General features: G+C 60.5%; 1 protein-coding gene and 1 long non-coding RNA gene across 2 annotated transcripts in view; both read right to left on the bottom strand.

The window, feature by feature from the left end:
- Window positions 1-19,030, bottom strand: part of ACTN4 (actinin alpha 4) — a 70,765-nt gene that overhangs the window by 6,707 nt on the left and 45,028 nt on the right. The window contains exons 4-12 of the mRNA XM_045891453.3: window positions 16,137-16,223; window positions 15,009-15,096; window positions 14,430-14,508; window positions 13,276-13,357; window positions 12,420-12,505; window positions 8,146-8,238; window positions 6,165-6,395; window positions 5,515-5,662; window positions 2,027-2,177 (exon numbers count right to left, since the gene is read on the bottom strand). Coding sequence (XP_045747409.1) covers window positions 2,027-2,177; window positions 5,515-5,662; window positions 6,165-6,395; window positions 8,146-8,238; window positions 12,420-12,505; window positions 13,276-13,357; window positions 14,430-14,508; window positions 15,009-15,096; window positions 16,137-16,223 — 1,045 coding nt within the window. The remainder of the gene's footprint in view (window positions 1-2,026; window positions 2,178-5,514; window positions 5,663-6,164; window positions 6,396-8,145; window positions 8,239-12,419; window positions 12,506-13,275; window positions 13,358-14,429; window positions 14,509-15,008; window positions 15,097-16,136; window positions 16,224-19,030) is intronic.
- LOC135362814 (uncharacterized) lies at window positions 8,685-12,413 on the bottom strand. The gene is made up of 2 exons (XR_010408058.1): window positions 11,331-12,413; window positions 8,685-9,027 (listed from the first exon to the last, which is right to left on the bottom strand). It is a non-coding gene; the product is annotated as an uncharacterized LOC135362814 (long non-coding RNA).

The raw sequence follows: 19,030 nt of genomic DNA, 5'->3' as shown, positions 1-19,030 counted from the left end.
AGGGTCCAGCAGAGCACGCTGGCTAAACAATGGGCTCCTGGGCCAAGTTCCCTCAGCCTGATCCCGACTCTTTGATTCTGTACTCGTGTGACCCCAGCTGCGTGAATTCCCTATTCTGGAGACCTTGGTTTTCCCCTCTGTGAAACAGGCGTGGGGTTATTCTGGAGATCCAGTTACCGAGTGCACGTGAAGTGCTGAGAGCAGTCCTGGGGCCTCAGTGCATAAATGAACCAACAGTGATTAAAAGGATTTATTTTAATAAACAAAGAAAAAATGAGTAGCGAACCCGCAATGTCATTCTAAGCAATTAATACTACATCTAAGAAAGAAGTGGGCCCTCATGCCTCCCGCCCCTACTTTCCTCCCGCCTGGCCCAGGATTCCTTCCTCCTGGGCTCCAGACATTGGATTCTCTTAGCAGGAGGTTTCCAGGGAGTCGAGGTACAGGCGGAACCTTGGGGGCCTGGGGAGGGATGGGGAGCAGGGAACAAGTCTGGGAGGAACAGGACACGGGGGATGGGGCCGGGGACCATGGCTGGGCTCCACAGAGGGGCCGCGCAGCCTGAGCTGCATTCCTGGCTCAGCTGCCCCCCAGCGGGCAGCGTGACCGTGGGCAAGCCCCTCGGCTGCCCGGAGCCACAGTTCCCCTCCCTTAGCGTGGGGTTGCCGGGTGGTTAAAGGAGCCAGTATGTGCGCAGCACTGAGCGCTCTGAGCGCTTGTTGCTGCTCTTCACCAGCGCTCGGCCGGGCTCTCTCCTCAGGCTCATCCTGGCCAGCACCTGGCCCTCTGACTCATCTTTGGGGGAACAGAATGCACCCCCAAACCATCCTTCCTTCCTCCTGCAGCACCACTGTCCAGAAAAGCTGCCTCAGCAGCCACTTGCTCTCACCCGAGAGAGCGGGTGCCCCACGTCTGTTTCCGGCGCCTGGGCGGCAGGCTGGCCGAGGGCCTACCCCAAGCCTGTCTCCTATCAGCATCCAGGGGCTCGCCTGTCAGTGGCGGGCCATGCCCACATCCCACCTCCCACAGCCGCTCAGGGACATCTGCGCGTGTGACCTCACTCTGCTCCACCTGGGCGTGCCAGGCCCTGAGGCTCAAGCCTACAAGAGGATGCGAGACCCCAAGGGACAATGTCTTCCCACGACGGGGAGGTCCCCCGGGTAAGCAGTTGAGCACTTCTGCCTCTGGCTGAGCAAACGGAAACCCCCAAAGCGACTGGGCAGTGCAGAGGGAGTGAGTCAGGGAGGAGAACGGCCCTGCCTGGCGTGGGGCTCCACCAGGCACTGCAGCTGGGCCCCAGCCTTGTAGAAACAAGCAGAACTTTAGGGATGACTGGCAGGGTGGGAGGTGTCTGTGGAAAGGGCAGCTCCAGCCAAGTATCCTATTTTTGAGCAGACGGCTATTTTGGGAGCCATGCCGCCCCTCCAGGCCCTGTGGATTTTCCATGAAGTAATGGCCTAGGCCTCCCACTCCCTGGGCCCTCCCTGCTGCTGGCCACTGTGCCGGCGGAATAAGGCCCCATTCCCTGGCTCTGGAGGTTCGGTGTACTAACTGTGTGCGCGAGTTTATCTGACTGGGGCGGGAAAGGGAGGGCGAAGAAGCCGGCTGCCTGGAAGCTCGCACAATAAGTGTATTCTAAGCAAGCGAGGGAAGGGGCCCGGCAGAACAATGGGCTCTCTGTGCAGCCCAATCCCCTCAGGGAGGAGCGGGTGGGAGCAGCGGGGGCTAGGCCGCCCCCCACATCAGGGGGCCAGGGGGTCTCTCCTTGGTGTGGCAGGCAAAAGGTAGAGCCCCAGGGACCCCTACAGCCTAAGGCCATCAGGAAAGGGGTCAGAGACCTCCCTTCTGCCTGAGGAAAGAGGTCCCACTCCGTTTCTCATCTGGGGTTAAGACCAAGTGGGCAAGAGGGATCATCCCGTAAGGCCCCTCCCTGGCATCTGAAAGGAGACAGTGGGGGGGGGGGGACGACGGAGAGGGCCGGGACACCCCCCACCCCTGGGCAGGGGCACCACGACCCCTCACGTACTTGAGCTCCTGAGCAATCGCGGCGATCTGCTCCACGCGGTCCTGGTGCGCGGCCAGGTCGCTCTCAAAGGCCTCGTGCTTGCGAATGAGGGCTTTGATGTCCGACAGGGTGGCTGTCTCATAGTCCCGGTGCTTCAGCATGGCCTCCTTCCCTGGGGGCGGGCAGAGGGCAGGAGGTGTTTAGACAACAGTGCGATGGGAGTCCAGGGGGCTGTCCAACCCTAGAAAATGGGATTCAGACCCACATTCTGCCTCACCGAGGACGGTGCCATGGAGACTGGAAATTTCCAGAGCCTTTCTCCTTGCCTTTTCAAGGGATCTCTCAGCCCAACTATATCCTGGATGGAGCTAGGAGACACTGTGGGACTAGGGGGCCTGAGACCGATATCCCGATTCAACCTGTGTGTTCTAAACTTAGAGCCCCCTCTCAGTGGACAGTAAGGACTGGAATGTGCCACCGCTGGAAAGGCGGACACCCATCCCCGGAGGGCCAGCATCTGGGGTTGCAGCCCATGCCTCGGCAGGGTGGGCGCAGGGGGAGAGTTCCAGTCAGAGTTTTCCACGGCCCAACCCCTTGTGCCTGCCTCCCCGGCACTGGGGGGCCAGGCTCCCTCGGGGTGGGGTCCTGTCACACACCTCCGTAGCCTATGCCATCCTACAGGCCTACTATACGCACTGAGGTGGGGCCCACTGTCAGGTCCTTTGAAGGAGGAGAGGCACGCTATTATTAGTCCTGGAGCCTGGCTAATTATATACCCCAGGCCAGAAGCTCCAAGAAGCCCTGTAACCATGGGGAGGTACTGCAGAGAACAGGGCGGGGAAAGGCCAGTCTGCGAAGGTGGCTGGGACCCCTGGCTCCTAAAGGTGCTCTGCTTCAGGTAAGCCATCCTGGGGGCTACCCCTGGGGCGGCAGCTCAGAGACCCACTCCTCCGCCTGGCACCACAGCATGTGACCAACAGCTGCGGGCCTGGGGAGGCAGGCGGCCTTCCCCACCTGTTCCCTCATCTGTAAAGCGGGGCCGAGGCCAGCGCCTGGTCTCAAGTCTCAGGCAGGGCGGGCACGGAGCTAGTACCATGAGCATCTCCGCCACCCCGAGGACAGAGCCTGGCACAGGCGGGCAGGAGGCGGCAGCCTGGGAGAGAGGCTCCACAGGCCCACCGCCCCAGCCCTGGGGCAGGAGGCTTAACCACAAAGGCAAGCTTGCAATTCCCTTCACCAAATTGCCTTCTCCCAAGTGTGGGAACCCGAAATAGTAGGTTACCCCTTCTCTGCCTCAGCAGAGTTCAGCAAGGGAGCTGGCAAGGGGGGCCCTGGGGAGAGTCAGGAGGAGATGCCCGTGGCCACAGATGCCTTGGATTCAGGCCAAGGGGCAGTCACAGTGGGGATGCAGAGGCTCGTTTTCATTTTTCCTCCCTGACAATCCAAAACCCTCCGCACAGTATCCACACGGACCCTCGCCCCTGCGAGCTGTGGGGGACGGTGAGGGAGGCTCGGAACGATGGTGGCTCAGCCCTCTCTCTGGGCCCACCCCCTCCAGAGAAAGGACGCTGCTAGCATGGGATCCCAGGAGTGTAGAGGGGCCAGGAGGTCAGTCTGTCCTCCTGTGTTGCATAATTGGGTGGTTCAGAGGACAGAAGCTTCAGATCTTGGGAACAAGAGTGGGCAAGCCTGCCTGGGGGCTCCAGGCTGACATGAAGGGCAGGGCCAGATGCCAAAGTGCCTGCAGGGCAGCAGGGGTGAGGCAGGGGCGTGTGGAGGCCGCTGAACCAGTTGGGCCCTGGATACCCACTGAGCCAACTTCTCCTCAACGCCTGTGGGGGAAGGCCAGCCCCAGTCATTCCAAGGGGAAGAACTCGGTGGGGCCATCACACCCACGCCCCTCAGCCTCAGGACACCATCCCCCGGGGCCCCCTGCAGCTCCAGGTGATGGACCGAAAAGCTGACAACATGGGCCAAAAGCCCAAAAAGGGAAGTGCCCAGGGATGAGGCCCAGGGTCCGTGGAAGGATGGACACAGATAAGGACAGCAGAAGACCGCTGAGTCCAGGCAAATCCACTTACACGCCCAAGGGCCCTCTGACGAGAGAAACGCTCTGACGAGGCTCCCTGGGCCGGGGCCAGCCCCCCACCCCCAGAAACTACTGGGCTCAGGGAAGAGCCCAATGAACGAGTAAATGAACTAAATGGCACCCCCCGCTGCCTCCAGCAAGGACATCCTGCTGCAAGGTCGAGGCGGTGCCTGCACCACCCAGCCCCAGCACGCTCCTGAGCCGACTCCTCATCACCTCATCCACACGCTCTCCCCGGCAGAGGAGGGATTGGGTATGGCTCCGGGTGCCAGAAAACAGCGACCTGCACTAACGTGACGAGGGCGGCTGTGAGCGGCGCTGCAGCCAGGGACACGGGGGACGTGGGCCCGGGGCTGCGGATCCCGCAGGTGGCATGTTGGCAGGCCAGCAGGGCTGGGGCCTCTCGGTAGATCTCAGCATCTGGCCTGGGCCGGGGCTGCCTGTCCAGCAGCGGCAGGAGCCCCCAGAGGCTCAGTGAGGACCCGGTGGGGGACTGTGGGGTGGAAGGACGACACCACACTGAGCCCCACAAGAAGGCGGAACTCAGCAGGGCACTGTCGGGAAGGAGGCGGCCACAGGTGGGTGGGCGGGGGTCCTGGCTCGTGGCTTTCCCAGGCACCGGCCCATTTCTGAAGGCTTTCAGCGCCCCCGGGATTTGGAATCTCAGCCAAGGTGTGGGTCCTGACCGAGGGCCAGGGGCGTGATGGGAAGGAAGTAAGCAGTTGCAGGGCCGCCGAGAAACAGCAGGCACCACTGGTTGCCCTTCTGGGAGAAGCCAACCTGCCGGGGCCCCGGGCCCCTGAAGGGGAGAAAGAGCTCCTGGGGCAGGCGCCGGTGGTCAGCGAGCACCATCTGCAGGCCAGGCAGCTGAACCAGGAGGCGGCTGCCCAGCCTTGCCTGTAAGGACCATGCCCAGGCACACAGGCCCATCCAGCACGGACTCTCCTGGGTCAAGTCCATGGTCACAAAGGGTACAGGAGTGGGAAGGCGGCGGCATATCTGAACACAGGCTTCTAGGGATGGGAGAGCCTGTCCTGCGCCCCCCACCACCCCCGCCGCCTTGACCTGGCAGGGGCACCATCCTCGGGGAAGACACAGCAGAGTGGAGAGGGACAAGGGTTCCCTTCTGGCTGGAACCGGGATGAGGTTCGGCTGCGTTCCTGGAGGACAGCCTCGGCCCTGCAGGGGCCTGCCTGTGAGTAGTCTCGGAGGCTAGAGCAGATGGGGAAGCTCAGCTCCCAAGTGTTCCTTCTGCCTGGGGCTGGGGGGATCCAGAGCCACGTTTCTGACAGACGCGTCCCCAAGCAGCAGGAAAGGGGGTCTGACAAACAGGCCCAACGACAACAGGAGGGGCTGTGTAGGCACGCATGTGCTCGGGTGTGCGAGACAGGAACAGACCGAGGGGGCCGGAGGACCGTACCGTCGGTCCAGGCCTCGTGGATGGAGGCCTTCTGCCGGAACTTCTCTGCCAGGTGGTCGAGCCGCTCCAGCCTGCGGATCTCGTTCAGCAGCCACTCCTCGTAGCCCTTCTCGGCCTGCTCCAGGTGCTGCCAGCCGTTGTTGATGTCCTGTGGGGACAGAGACAACCGGCTCACAAAGGGGAGCCGGGCCCACCGGCAGGGTGATACCTCCCTGAGGATCACTGATGAGAAGGCAGGCGGTGGAAACGGCTGGGGTCATGTCTGGCCCCTGCTCTGCTAGATCCATGTGCCTGGACGGGGCCCAGCACATGGCAGGTGCAATCCATTCTGTGCGGTACATGAGTAAGTGACAATGAAGGAACGCCATCGCCAGCGCTATGGGAGCCAGGTGACCGTGCAGTGAAGACCGTCCCTCTCCTGAAAAGGGGCCTTGAGCACCTGGAGGTCCCGGACTCATGGGGATCCAGATTCAAACATCACACAAAATAAGGTGTGGTTTGCGGATGGGTGTAGAATTCTAGGGCGTGATGGCGGGAGGAGGAACGTGGTGAAGAGTCAAGCGTACCTGCTACCACCCCTCCCCCCACAGGCTGGCTGGGGAGTCGGGCCACACGTCCCGGGCCCTGGCCGCCTGGCCGCGGGCACTCACCGAGACCATCTTGCCCTCGGAGGGCATGAAGGCGGGCCGGTTGCTGAGGCGCAGCTTCGTCTGCAGCGTGTTGAAGTTGATCTCCAGCTGGCACTTCTCCTGCACCTTGGGCGGCTTGTGGACGCGCCGGTAGTCCCGGAAGTCCTCCAGCTTCTGCTGCATCTCCTGGATGGTCTTCTGCGGCACCCGATCCTCCAGCCAGGGGATGGTGCGCCGGATCCACTCCAGGAGCTACAGGCCCAGCAGAAGCCTCAGGGCGCTGGGGGGGCCTGGCCCCGCTCACGGGCACGAGGGATATGGGTTTTCCAGCCTCCCCGCTCCCCGGGATCACCCCTGCTCCCCAGCCTGACTTCTCCAGGATGCCCACTGGGATCTTATGGCTGGGAACTACAGGGATATGTGCACCCCTCCGAACCACTGTGCTGTTCTCTGGTTATTTCCTGTTCATGCCTTTGCTCCCGGGCCTCCTTCTCATATCGAAGCGAGGCGGTCTCAACTCTAGCACCCCTCCCATCATATCCCACCACACGACCCCCCCGTTGCCATGTTCACTGAGCTTGGCACTGAGAGAGACATCTCACTGCTTCCTTGTTCAAGGGCCGCAAGCGCAAGCACCTCCAGGGCAGAGCCCACAGCATGCCGGGCTCATTCTAACGCAGCCAGCATGCCAGGCACAGGGCCTGGGATGGAAACAGTTTGACAGTAAAATTGGGAGGAAAAGTGATATTTTTATGAGCCACTCATATCTGTGATAGAGGACAGATACAAACAAATGAACTGGACATTCTAGAACAATCCTTGGAAAGGAAAATCAGTTCTTGTCCAGCATAGATATGCTTGAAGAAGTGGTTCCCAAATGCCAAACTCTGGCAAAATGGGAAAACCAAGCAAAAAGGGATCTATGCGCCTTTACATCTTGATGCATGGTGCCAGTGGCCCTTTCCTAGGAAGCAATGGGGTTCCAAAAGAGAACCTTTTAACTTTTTCTTGGTGTTAGAAAAGATGGTGGATGGTGGTAATAGATGGAAGCTTTTTAATTTTTGACAATTTTTAAGTAGTCTCTACCCCCAACGTGGGACTCGAACTCACAACCCCAAGATCAAGAGTCACATGCCTCAATGACTGAGCCAACCAGGTGCCCTGCAAGCTTTTTCTTTTAAAAATATCCTTAACTTGTCACTATAGGTTGGCTGTCAACTACTTTCCCAAATATTCCTGGTTCATGACATTCCGAAGTCTGGGAACCACCAGTCTCAAAGAGCGGTCAAACTACTGCTCTCCGGGAGCGTCAACCTTTTTTTTTCCCCCCAAATAGAAGTTTTTAAAATAAAGGAGGGAATCCAGAAGAGATGCACTAAACGCCCACGTTCCCAGTGGACTCTCCAGGTTCAGGCTCCGGAGTGGGGCTGTCTGGGTTTGAAGCCCAGCTCCGTGCTCTACTCGCGTGCCTGGTGCCTGACCCTCTGGGTCTCAGTTTCCCCACTCAGAAAAGGGGTGATGTGCGTTCCCTCTGCTCAGGGCTGCTGTGGAGACAGCAGATCCGGCTCAAGAAGTGCAGGCGTAGGGCCCGCCGTGACGAACCATAGTCCTGTCACCGGCTCAGTTCCAGGGTCTCCCTCCATCCCACAAAGCCAGGCAGCCCGTGCGGAGGGCATGGCAGGTTTTTAAAAACCTCCCCCGATAAGTCTGACGGGGTGGGGTGTTCAGGAAACTGTCCTTGAGTACCTCTGTAGGAACCCGAGCTCAAGACCGCAGGGGCCAGGGAGCATGGTGACACCGCGGGTCTGACCCTTAGCCTTGTGAAACTAGCCTGGAAAGGTCACACGCTGGCTTGGCCACACTCCAGTCTGCAACCTTATACCCTTATCTAGGAAGGGTCCCCACCGAACCTGCCCGCCCTCTGCAAGTGTCACATGACCTTCGGCCAAGGGTAACCAGAGGCAACCGAATCCTCCCGCTCCGGTGAGGCCACCAGACTTACGTCACTGGCCAGCCTCTCATAATCTTCCATGAGGTGCTCATTCTCCTGGTTGACGGCCAGCACCTTGCAGATCCGGTTGGCAGCAGTCTCAGCCTGGGGCAGGGGAAGCGCCACGGTCAGGGGTGCCTGGGGGCTGGTGACCCTCCCTCCTGACAGGCTCGTCCCCTGAAAGCTGGCCCATCCACAGCCCACACAGCACTCCCCGAAGAAGGAAGGAGAGAAGCACAGCTCCAGCAAGATGGCACACAGAGTAGCTGTGTCCTGATGGGTTTGCCGGCGTCCCCACAGCTTAATGCTAAGGCACCCCACCCCCGCCCCCGCCAGAAGGTTGGGCCCCTTGGCCTGGACCCCGGAGGTGCCGAAGGGGGTCAGGGAGCCCTGGACTATGGGGGAAATGGATTAACAGGCCCACGGAGAGGAAGGCCGAGGAGTGAGGCTGGGTGGGGTCCTCCGCTGGGCCAAGCCCTGAAGGAGTTTCCCCCTAGGTGGGAAGGTCTGTTGCGGAGAGGCCAAGCGCCAAAGGGCTGTGGCGGAAGGTGGAGGTGCTGGTGCCCCCAGAGAAGTCTGCGCACAGCCGCAAAGCACACGTGTCCCCTTCTTAATCCTCCCTTCGGAGGTGGGTGTGGAAGGTTCATTGGGCAGAAGTCACAATCCACGGGGCAGAAGGCAGCGGTGGAGACTGTGACCAGTCTCTGCTCAGAACTACGGGACAATGTGCTGCCTTGTCCTGCTGGGGGGAAATGCAAGGAGTGGAGAAGAAGGAGAGCGAGGGGGTGCCACACGGGGAGAGGAGAGGCCAGGTACCTTTCAGGAAGCACAGAAAGGGTCCAAGAGGAGAAGTTGAAACGGCAACAGAACAGGAACAGAAAGAGTGAGGAGGGTCTACGGAGTGGTGGGGAAGGAAAACAGAGAGGCTTGGGGATGGCTCCAGACCCACTGGCCACAGGCACCGACGCCCAGCCGCTCCCATCCACACTCTGCTTCTGGGCCAGGCGGGGAGGTGAGGGGGGGCCGGCTGGGACTGGCGTGCGCACACGCGCACACACCACGCATTACACCGCAGGGCACGCACCGACGGCCCAGGCACTGCTCCTCAGAGATAAGGCTCATGAGGGCCTCGGCCAATGAGTGCCGGAAGCAGAACTAAGGTCCCAGCTTGGGGGGTGGGGGTGTCGCGGAGGTCAGTCCCTGACCCCTGACTTGGAGAGACAACAGGCACCCCGTGCTCAGATCCACCCGTGAAGGCGGGAGCTGCTAGTCAGAGGTGCTCTGTTTCACTGCTGAATTCCTGGCACCCCACTCAGGGCTCGGTAGGTTTTAGGTACTCGGAGTTGATGAATGAAGGAGCAAACAAAGGAATGAGGAACAAATGCTTAGTGACCAGAAATAAACGATCAGGAGAGAACGGGCATACTTCCTGCGAGGTCTGGAGTTCGCCCTGCGCTTATAAAACAAAACAAATGCCAGAGAGCACTCCTCCAAAACGCTGGACTGAGTCTCTGAGGACAAAGAGCAGCACTAATAAAAGCATCGCGGGACTGCCTTGAGAAGTAAACACAGGCTGGGGAAGCTGGACCCACAGCCAGAGAACCCTGAGCACGGCACGTCCCTGGTGAGCAGGCAGCTCCCAGTAGCCTGGCCTTTCCTTCCTCTCTCACAAGAGGGGCCCAGCTGACTCAAACCCCCAAATGCTCTGGCCTGAGCTCTCCTGCCACTATCTGCTGCCACAAATCCCTCAAGGCCTCCTAGCCTCCACCACGGTGGAGGCCAGTGCTACGCCCACAAGGGCAGCTTGGGCAGGAGAGGGTGACGCGGTGGGCAGTGAGGCCGGCTTGGGCCTGCGGAGCGGTGAGTCCAGTGGCAAACATGCTGCTAGTTGGGTTGGGTCTGAGTCCAAGAATCTTCCGCCACTGCCCGCCCACCCCCCCCCCGCCCCAGCAGAACTCTGCAAACACAAGCCCAGCCACACACTGGGTGGGCGGGGAGAGGCCACAGGGCTCGAAGGACCACGGTGGGCAGGGCACGCCCCGCAGGCCGCTCCGACCACCCGATCTCTGACTGAGCACTTACAGGGCTGGGCACTATTCTAAACGAAACCCTTCACCTACTTGAGTTCATTTCATCCTCGGGACAATCCTGAGACAGGAACGGGTAGGATCCCCGTTTTACAGATGGGGAGACTGAGGGGAAGGGACTCATCTGAGGTCACACTGCTGAGAGGTGACAGAGCAGGGACCAGGGCAGATGGCAAACAGAGGGCCCCTGCTGGCCCCGAGGAAGGTGCTCCACAGGAGACAGCAGGCACAGTCCCGGTCCTGTGACTCTGGGAACAGCTCCCCACCTCTCTGAACTCTGGTTTCCTCCTTTGTCACAAGAAGGTAACGGCACCCACCCTCCTGGGGCGTGTCCGGGACTGTCCTCGAACCTGTGCACGTGGACTTGTTGGAGGACTGCCCAGCATGTAGTAAGTGCTCAATTAACGAGAGCTTGTTTCTCCTCCCCTGCCTTGCCCACTTCTAACTGGTGACATGCAATCAGGTCACTGGGAGTTACACTGCTGCCCAAGAGACCGGGAGGCAGGTGGAGGGGACAAAGGTGCCCAGGCCTCCAGGCAGGGTCTCTCTCCCCAGGGCCAGCCGGGCACCTTCTTGTGGAAGCGGACCACTGCCACTGGGCACAGACATCCCTGAGTGCGTTGTGTCCGCGGCCCTGCTGGGGATGGGGGCCCGGCAGGCTGCGTGGGCGGGGTCGGCAGGTGCAGGCCCAGAGAGGATTGAACCTGCTTTCCTGCGGCGTCCGGGAGGGGAAGGAGCCGTGAAGAGGGCAGGAAAGGCCAGTGCTCCCCAGTGAGAGCACGCAGCCAGGCCAGCGGGCAAGCGGCCAGGCGTGGGTCACAGGAAGAAGGGCGGGGCGACCAGCGGCCAGGAGCACAGGTGCCCAGTGCAGCTCTGAGACACCGGGACACCACCACCGTCCTCACGGGGTGGGCTGCGTTCACAGAGGATAGCCGTGGTGTGCTGGCACCGGGAGGCCACGGTCACGAGAACCGTCCATCCTCACGCCGGGGCGGCCTGCGGGGTGGCCTGGCCAGGGCCCCAACCACAAATGGGTGGCGGGGACATGAGGGGGACAGCGAGGGCACGGCTCCAGCCACAGAAGAGAGGGGCGCTCCCGCCCCAGCTCACCTTTTGAGCCCCCGAGAAAGCGTGGTAGAAGCAGGACACGTAAGTCATGATGGCTTTCTCATCTGGCCTCAGAGTGCCTACAATATCTGCGCAGAGAGAGAGAGAAAGAGAGAGAGAGAGGCAGGAGAGAGTGACAGCTGCAGGGAGGGCGGCCGGGGCCGGGCCCGAGGCTCATGCGGGAGGAATAGCGCTTGCTCTGGACTGGAAGCCAAACCCCGGCTCCGGCGGCGTGGGCACGTTTCGCGGGGGTTTTGTAGGGCAAAGGGGCAAGTCCAAATCAGTGAGTCCCTCTTCTAACCAGAGCTGGCTCTCGGACACTGGCTACTGGCTTTGGAGAAGAAGCCTTGTGCGGGGCCCGAAGGGTAAAGGCTAACCAATCTCTCTGAAAACATCAGTGAGATCATGTCTTACATAACCAGCTACCACCCCAAGACAGACCGCCAAATGGTCTCCAGGGGCCCTGAGAATAGAACCCCTGATCCCTCACTACTGTGATTCTACACATCTTGGCCCTGTTACCATCTCCAACCTCATTTTTCTCCTCTCGGCTATTCCTTGAATATGCCAAGCTCATTTCTGCTGCCAGACCTTTGCACCTTGCTCTACCATCTGCCTGGGACGCTGTCCCTACTGATCTTCATCCAGCAGCTCCTGCTCATCATGGCAGGTGCCTGCAGAAGTCTCCCGCCGCAGCCCCCAGCTGAAGCAGCACCCCGGCATCTGTCCCCCACCATCCTGCCCCATGTTCTCTACTGTGCTCGTCACCACGTGAAACAACTTGATCTGTGGCCACGCCTGTCGCCTGTCTCGCCCACTGGCATGTCAGCTCCATGAGATCAGGGATCCTGCCTTAGTCCCTACTGTATGCCCCATGCCTAGAACAGAGTCTGGCCCAGACTGGGCACTCAACAGACACCGTGAGCAAAGACTACAACATGGGCAGGGCCGCCTGGAGTCGGGGGGGGCGGCTTCCAGTCGGAGAGAGGCCACTGCCGTCTGCAAGAGAAATGAGGTGAGCGTGGGAGGCGAGAGGCAGCAGCGGCATTGGGCAGTGGCGGCGAGGTGGGCCTGCCTGGCCCTGCCCGGTACCTTCTGCGCTCCCGAAAAGGCATGGTAGAAGCTGGACACATAGGTCATTATGGCCTTCTCGTCGGGCCGGGCCGTGTTCACGATGTCTGTAAGTGAACGACAAGGGTTAAACCGCCCAAGTAGGGGCGGGCGGGGGTGGGGTGGGGGGTTGCTCACTGGGATCCAAAGTCTCCCAAGGCCACAGGCATCCCAGGAGAAGGACCCTCAGAATGGATTCAGTGACCCCTGGTGACTCCAGTGGGCTTGTCCACACCCTCGGCCCCTCCATCCCCTGTGGTCTCTAGAAAGGCCAAGGCTGTGGGAACTGGATTAGAATGAGGCCACTTCCTCTTTCTGAGAATGGCCTCAAGGGACTGCTGAACAGTCAGCCCCAGGGGCCACCAGAGGCCAGAGCCATGGGTCCTGGTTGGGGGCAGTGCACGGCTGGGAAATGGAGCAAAGCCGGAAAAGGAAAAAACAAACACTCCCCTTTTATGGGCTCCAGACTCTGAGCCTGGGGCAAGCAGGGAAGGCAGCCGCCTTAGCTGTCTGCAGGAGCCAGCCCTCCCTGGCCACCTGGCCTGCCGACCCCGAGACAGGGGCAGGACTCGGGCAGGACTCAGGCAGGGCTCTGGCAGGACACTTATGCGGCCCCAGAACCCATCTTCTTCAAGGCCCTCCTTTCCCGGCTTGCCCATCCCTCCCTGAGCCTGCCTCGTCTGCTCAGGCTGCTCCCACTCTGGCTCAGGGGCAGGACCGCTGTCCCTGGTTCAACCAGCTTCATTCAGCCTTCTCACTGGCACGGCCAGCTCCCTCAAGTTACCGTAAGACTTGCCCGCAGAACAGGGCGGTGACGGAACAAAAGGGATGTACTTACCCTCCGCATCCAACATCTTGGGGATGTCTAGGTATTTCTCGGCCACTTCGAAGGCATTGTTCAGGTTGGTGACAGGGTCATCCTGGGGGAAAGAGGAAGAACTGTCAGGGGCAGGACTGGAAAGCGTTCTTCAGGCAGTTCTCAGGCCCCTGTGCTGCGGTGGGGACTGGACGGGGGGGGACACCCAGATAGTTGATTCCCACCCAAAGGAAGGCCTCTGGAAATCTTCATGGGGCAAACTGTCGACTTTTTCTCCTGAGAAAATGCGGCTGGGCTCTTTTCTTACACTTTCCAGCCCTCCAGACCCCAGATTAAGACCTCCGTCCTGAAACCTGGAAAGTGGGGTCCAGACCAGGCACTGGGGGCGGGGGGGTGACGGGGAGGGGGTAAACCGAGAGCTTCTGAGGTCTAGCCTTCCCGAAGCATCCCTTCACACTGTTTCCCCACTGTCCCAGAATTCAAGACCCTCCCTCATGTGCCTTAGTCCATGTCCAGCTAGAGCCCAATCCAATTGCTCAGTGGGGCTTAAACAGGTCAAGTGCAGGCTTGTGCCCCACCCCCCCAGGGGCCCTTCCCCGACCATGCCAGCTCAGGTGCATTATCCATCCTCCGACTCGTCTGGCCCTATCCCCTTCCCACCCCCATTCAGCCTGAGTGCACGTGCATGGCCTTGTGGGGCAGGTTTGCTCCGGACACATTATCCTGCCTTCTCCACTGGCTGGGAGCTCCTAGAGGGCAGGGACTTGGTCTTACAGGACCACAAGCTTTGTACAGGCATATCAGAACAGTTCCCCCTACACGGGAAACACCTGCCAGTGGTGATGGTCTGGAATTCCTTACCCCTCTTCTCCGTTAGGTGGAGAGAAAATGCTTCTAGAAGCTAAAAGGTTAAGGTAGGGGAGCTGGAAGGCATGGCTGGCCAGGCCCTAAAATAACCGTGGGCAGTTGCAATGCCCATAAAGGGAGAAGGGGACAGTCCCCAAGGGGAGCGAGGGAGGTCAGAACCAGCCACGGAGCCTAGCCTGCCTATCTGAGCGCAGAATCCAGCTGAGGACGCCAGCTATGGACGGGCTTGGGGGAGGTGACCCAGCATCAGGGGCAGGGTCAGACTCTGTGGATCTCTGGGCCACTGAGGGCAAGAGCAAGAAGCAAACCTTTCTCAGCTTGTCATACTCGATCAGCTCTGGTCGGTGCCGGTGGATCAGTGCATTGAAGGCAAGACCGTCCTTCCAGCTGGGGATGGAAAGGAGAAGGTGAACAGGAGGGCCCTCTCACCATCCAACGAGCGCTGGTGGCCCGGACGCCCACGGGAAGGACTAATTCCCATTTATCGGGGTAGGGGGTGTGCCGGGCACTGCACGCAGACAGCAGAGCGGAGCGGCTGGAGGTGGACGGACTGCGGTGAAATCCTGGCTCTCACTTGCTGTCAGCGCGACCTTGGGCAAGTCTCATCACCTCCTGCTCTCTCAGTTTCCGTGTCTGTAAAATGGGGTAGTAACAGTACCTACGGCCTACTGGGGGGTTGTGAGGATTAAAGGAGGGAATAGTTGTCAACACTTCAACCAGCCCCTGACACGTGACAAGTCCTTTATGATCGAGGGCTGGCCTCTGGGACAGCGTGACCCCCCTGAACGGGACAGCCTGTGGCGGAGGGAGACGGGCCCATTGCGGGCTTTCCGCCTCGGGGCAGCGAGGGAAGGAGACAGGCTGCGGCACTCTGGCCGGGCGCTCACCTGATGTGGAAGTTCTGCACGTTGACGTTCTTATACGGGGCAGTCTTCCTCTGACACCACAGGAGTAGCCCTTCCTTGGCAGAGGTCTCTGAGGAACACACGGGGGCGATGAGCACGGGATCAAAGCCCAACGCTGAGCACCCAGCCCCAGGCCGTGATACTCTGGGCTCGAGCACAGGAGTCGGACGGAGGGCAGCACAGCTGGGAGTAAGAGCTGCGCCTGCTCCAGATGCCGCAGGCGTCCGCTGGTCCTGAGCACCGGCCCGCACACACGCACAGCCCTGAGACGCCACCTGCCCAGGGTCCTCCCGGGAAGTGACAGTGCCAGGGCCGCACCAGGACCTGCGACCACGCCATGCTTCTGACCACACAGCCTATGCCTTTATCTGCCAGAACACACGGCCAAACAAGCCCCTGACGCTGGCCTCGGCCTCTCCTGAACAGTGAAGAATCAGCAGAGGGTCAGGAGTGCCGGGCCCGGCCCGCTCGGCGGCGGCCTCAGCGAAGTGGAGTGGGAAGGGCCCAGGTTGTCTGTTCCCCAGGGACAGTGTGGGGGTGCTGGGGGCAGGGGAAACGTCTGTGCCGGTCACTGCTGTGGCCTACTGCAGGAATCCCCGCCGCGTGCTGGCACACCCAAGTGTTTGGAGGGGAAGTGAAGCAGCTCACTCCTGGCTGGCCTGGACTGGCCCTCGGGTCATGGAGGCGAAGGTCGGAGGGTGGGGGTGTCCAGCGGAAACACATAGGTACTGATGTGCGGGAGAACCAGGCCAGCCTGACTCCGTCACTACTTTGCTCTGTGACTCAGATTCCTCGACTGTAAAATGGGGCCAATCGTGCCCATTTGACGAGGATCGGGTGAGGGTCCACGGAGATGGAGACCACGGGAGCTGAAGGTTCTGGGTGGATACCAGAGCTGGGCAGCTGCTAGGGCCCCCCTCACCTGCAGCCTGGGCCAGCAACTCACTAACCACTCTTGCACAGGGCCGGGCCCTGGGAGGGATGCTGGGAAACAGGGCAGAGCCTCAAGCAGGAAGACAAAACCCCAACATTATAATCTAACTCGCCCCAACCTGGGTGGAAGCAGGGCAGGGAAGAAAGGCTGTCCTCTGCCAGTTCGCAGGCTCTCACCTTCCACAGAGATGTCCTGGATGGCGAACCGGAGGATGATGGTCCAGATCATTCCCAAGGTCATCTTTGCATTGCCGTCCACAATCTCTGCATGCAGAGAAGGGGGCAGAGGATGAGAAGGTTGTTAAAACCAGAGGGGACTCCTGCTGGCTGTGTAGAGATGAGCTCTGATCGTCCGACGGGAGCTACCCAGGCCTGTGGACCACCCTCGCTGGGAGATGTCGCCTGAATGCTGGGATGCACTGTCCCCAGAGCCTTCTGCCGCCTGGCACCTGCGGGCCTCTTCCCACCTGGCCAGCTCAAGCCCGCTCCTCCCTGAGGCCCGTCCCCAGCGTGGGGCTGGCCTTCCCAGCTGTCCACCTGCGCCTCCCTCACGCTATTACGGGCACGTCTCCCCGCCGTGCTGTGCTGTCTGTTGATAATCTTGTCCGCTTCCCTCCACCCTTGTCCGGGCCACCGTGGTCGCCCCCGAGCTGGACACCCCGCCACCTCTGCCCCGTGCGACCCACCTGCACCCAGCTGCCAGGGCGCTCACATTAAAAGACGCATCAGATGTGTGCTGCTCGCCTGCTTAAGCCCTCGCACATCTCAGACGAAACCTGCGCTCCCGAATCCCACTCACGAGCCCCGCCCTGGGGGACCAGCCGCTGGGTCCCTTTGGCAAGCCAGGTTCCTCCTTGCTGGAAGGACCTCACACCTTCCGTCTGCCCACGAAGTGCACCCCTTGGCCCTTCCCTCAGATGGCCGTCCTTCCCATCCTGGAAGCCTCTGCCGTCACCTCCCCCGGGATGGCTTCCCCCACTGCCCATCTGCAGGGACTGGCCCGGTGCCTCTCCCCGGCAGCCCGCTCTCCCCCTCACACACTGACCACCATTTGTAACCACGCGTTTGCTGGTTTCCTTGCTCGCGGCCTGCCTTCGTGAGCACCGCTGTGTCCCCAGCCCCCGCCCTTGTGGAAGCTACGAGGCTGCAGGACAGGGACAGCAGGGACGCAGGCCCAGCTGGTAAGGCACACACTTCCTTAACTAACCAAAAACCCGCTATGGTCTCCAACTTCTGGGAGTGAGAGAGAAGGGTCTGCACCACACATTCTTCAGCTCTGGGGGCTTAGAGAGAAGTCTTCTCTGCAACACTCAGGGCACCACGTGTCTCATGCTGAATAAGAGAAGTGAGGGCAAGCGGCCTCATCCCTGAGTCCGCCGGCCAAACGGGCCACGGCAGTCCTCTGAAAGCCTTCTGCTCTCCCTGCCCCCCGAGATCTCAGCACAGCAGGTGCGGGGAGAGACTCTGCCCACTGACCCTCGAGAACAGGACACTCTAGAATGGGCTTGATTTGGACAGGAGGCAGAGCAGTCACCCAGAGGAGGGAGCCGAACCTTCCCCAAGGGCACACTCAGGAGGGAAAGGTGGGCGCTTGTCAGCCACCACGGAGACGCTCCCCACAGCCAAGCCATGCAGGCTGATGGAGAGGGCAGCTTTCGGCTTTAGAGTGTCAGAAGGAAACGTGCGAAGTCGGCTGGCTGGACGCAGGGGAAGAAGGACACAATGTCTGTCAGGCCCTTTCCCAGGGCTAAGAAGCCCAGACCCGGAAACCAGGCCGAGTCTTCCGAGCCCAGGGCAAGGGCAGCCATCCAGTCAGGAAATCTATGTTCCTCCCAAGCGCCGGGCACTCCAGAGCAGGGGTACGGATACGGTCTGGGGAGGAGGCCGCGCGGCTCCCTTACCCGGCTGGCTGCACAAGGAAGCTGGTCATGGGGGGCTTAGGGAGCTCCTGTGAGGGGGGCGGGGGGGAGACAGCTTCTCTCATGACACTTGCACCAGCTGCTTCTCGGACCCACAGCTGTGCCCCTACGAGGAAGCCAGGTTTCCGCTACGGCCCAGACAGCGAGGAGGGTAGGGCGACAGGGGCAGGGCGGGGGGCTAGGCTTTCAGGTATTCTGGAGCCCCTGGGGCGCCTCCAGTGGGCTGCCTTCCAGCTTCGTCCCAGGGCCCAGCAGTCACAGGGACTGGGAGTGAACCAAGTTGGGCATGAAGAGAGAACATCTCTAGATGGAGTTTTTCTTCAAATGAAAACTGATGAGTGCCACCGGGTCTCTCCTCTAACCCCTTCTGTATTTACAGGCGAGCATTTGAGCAAAATAAATGCAGCTGAGAGAGGCCGAAAGATGGTGCAGAGCCAGGATGAAAGATACATGTAAGGACAGAAAACTTGAGGACCCAACTGATTTTTGGTGTTTTGATTTTTTTTTTTAAACAAACACCAACCACCTCAACCAGGGCATGTGACGTTTGGCACCCCTCCCAGAGAGGTCCCGGGCAGGGGCAGAGCCTTGGAACTCAGCACACACACTCTGGCCTAGAGTCCTGGCCAAACTCTCAGAGCCCGGTCATTAACGGCAATTAGTTGTCTTTGTTTTTCTAAAAGCTGGGACAACATGGATGTCAGGGTGTAGGAAATCCTGCTCTAATGAGCTGAACTGTGAGCGCGGGCTGATGGGGAGCTTCTGGGCTCCATCAGGCCTCGCCTCATCTCCAAAAGCGCTGTGAGCTCAAGATGAGCTGGCTGCTGGAGGGACAGCATGTTGTTGCTCTAGGGGGAGGATCTAGAATGAAGGATCACGGTCTTGGGCATCGCCACGGGGCACAGAGGGTCCTGGGGATCCAGTCAGAGGCCAAACTCCCTTGGGCCGTGTGGCCAGCAAGGTCTTGTCACTGACCTTTGGACTTGCACCCTCCACCCCAGAGCCCCGACACTGGGCCTCAAATGTCCTTCTCTTCTCTGCATTCCCTCCTGCCCACAGATACCAGGCAGGACCAAAGGGCCAAGGTGCTCCAGGCAGAGAGAGATGCCTGGCCACGTGTCTGTCGGTGTCTCTGGGGCCCAGCTCAAGGAG

This window comes from Mirounga angustirostris, unplaced genomic scaffold (genome assembly GCF_029215605.1).
Source record: "Mirounga angustirostris isolate CCGP_5_RB_7025 unplaced genomic scaffold, mMirAng1.0.hap1 SCAF_16, whole genome shotgun sequence".
Lineage (NCBI taxonomy): Eukaryota > Metazoa > Chordata > Mammalia > Carnivora > Phocidae > Mirounga > Mirounga angustirostris.
This window is presented reverse-complemented; position numbering and strand designations above follow the sequence as displayed.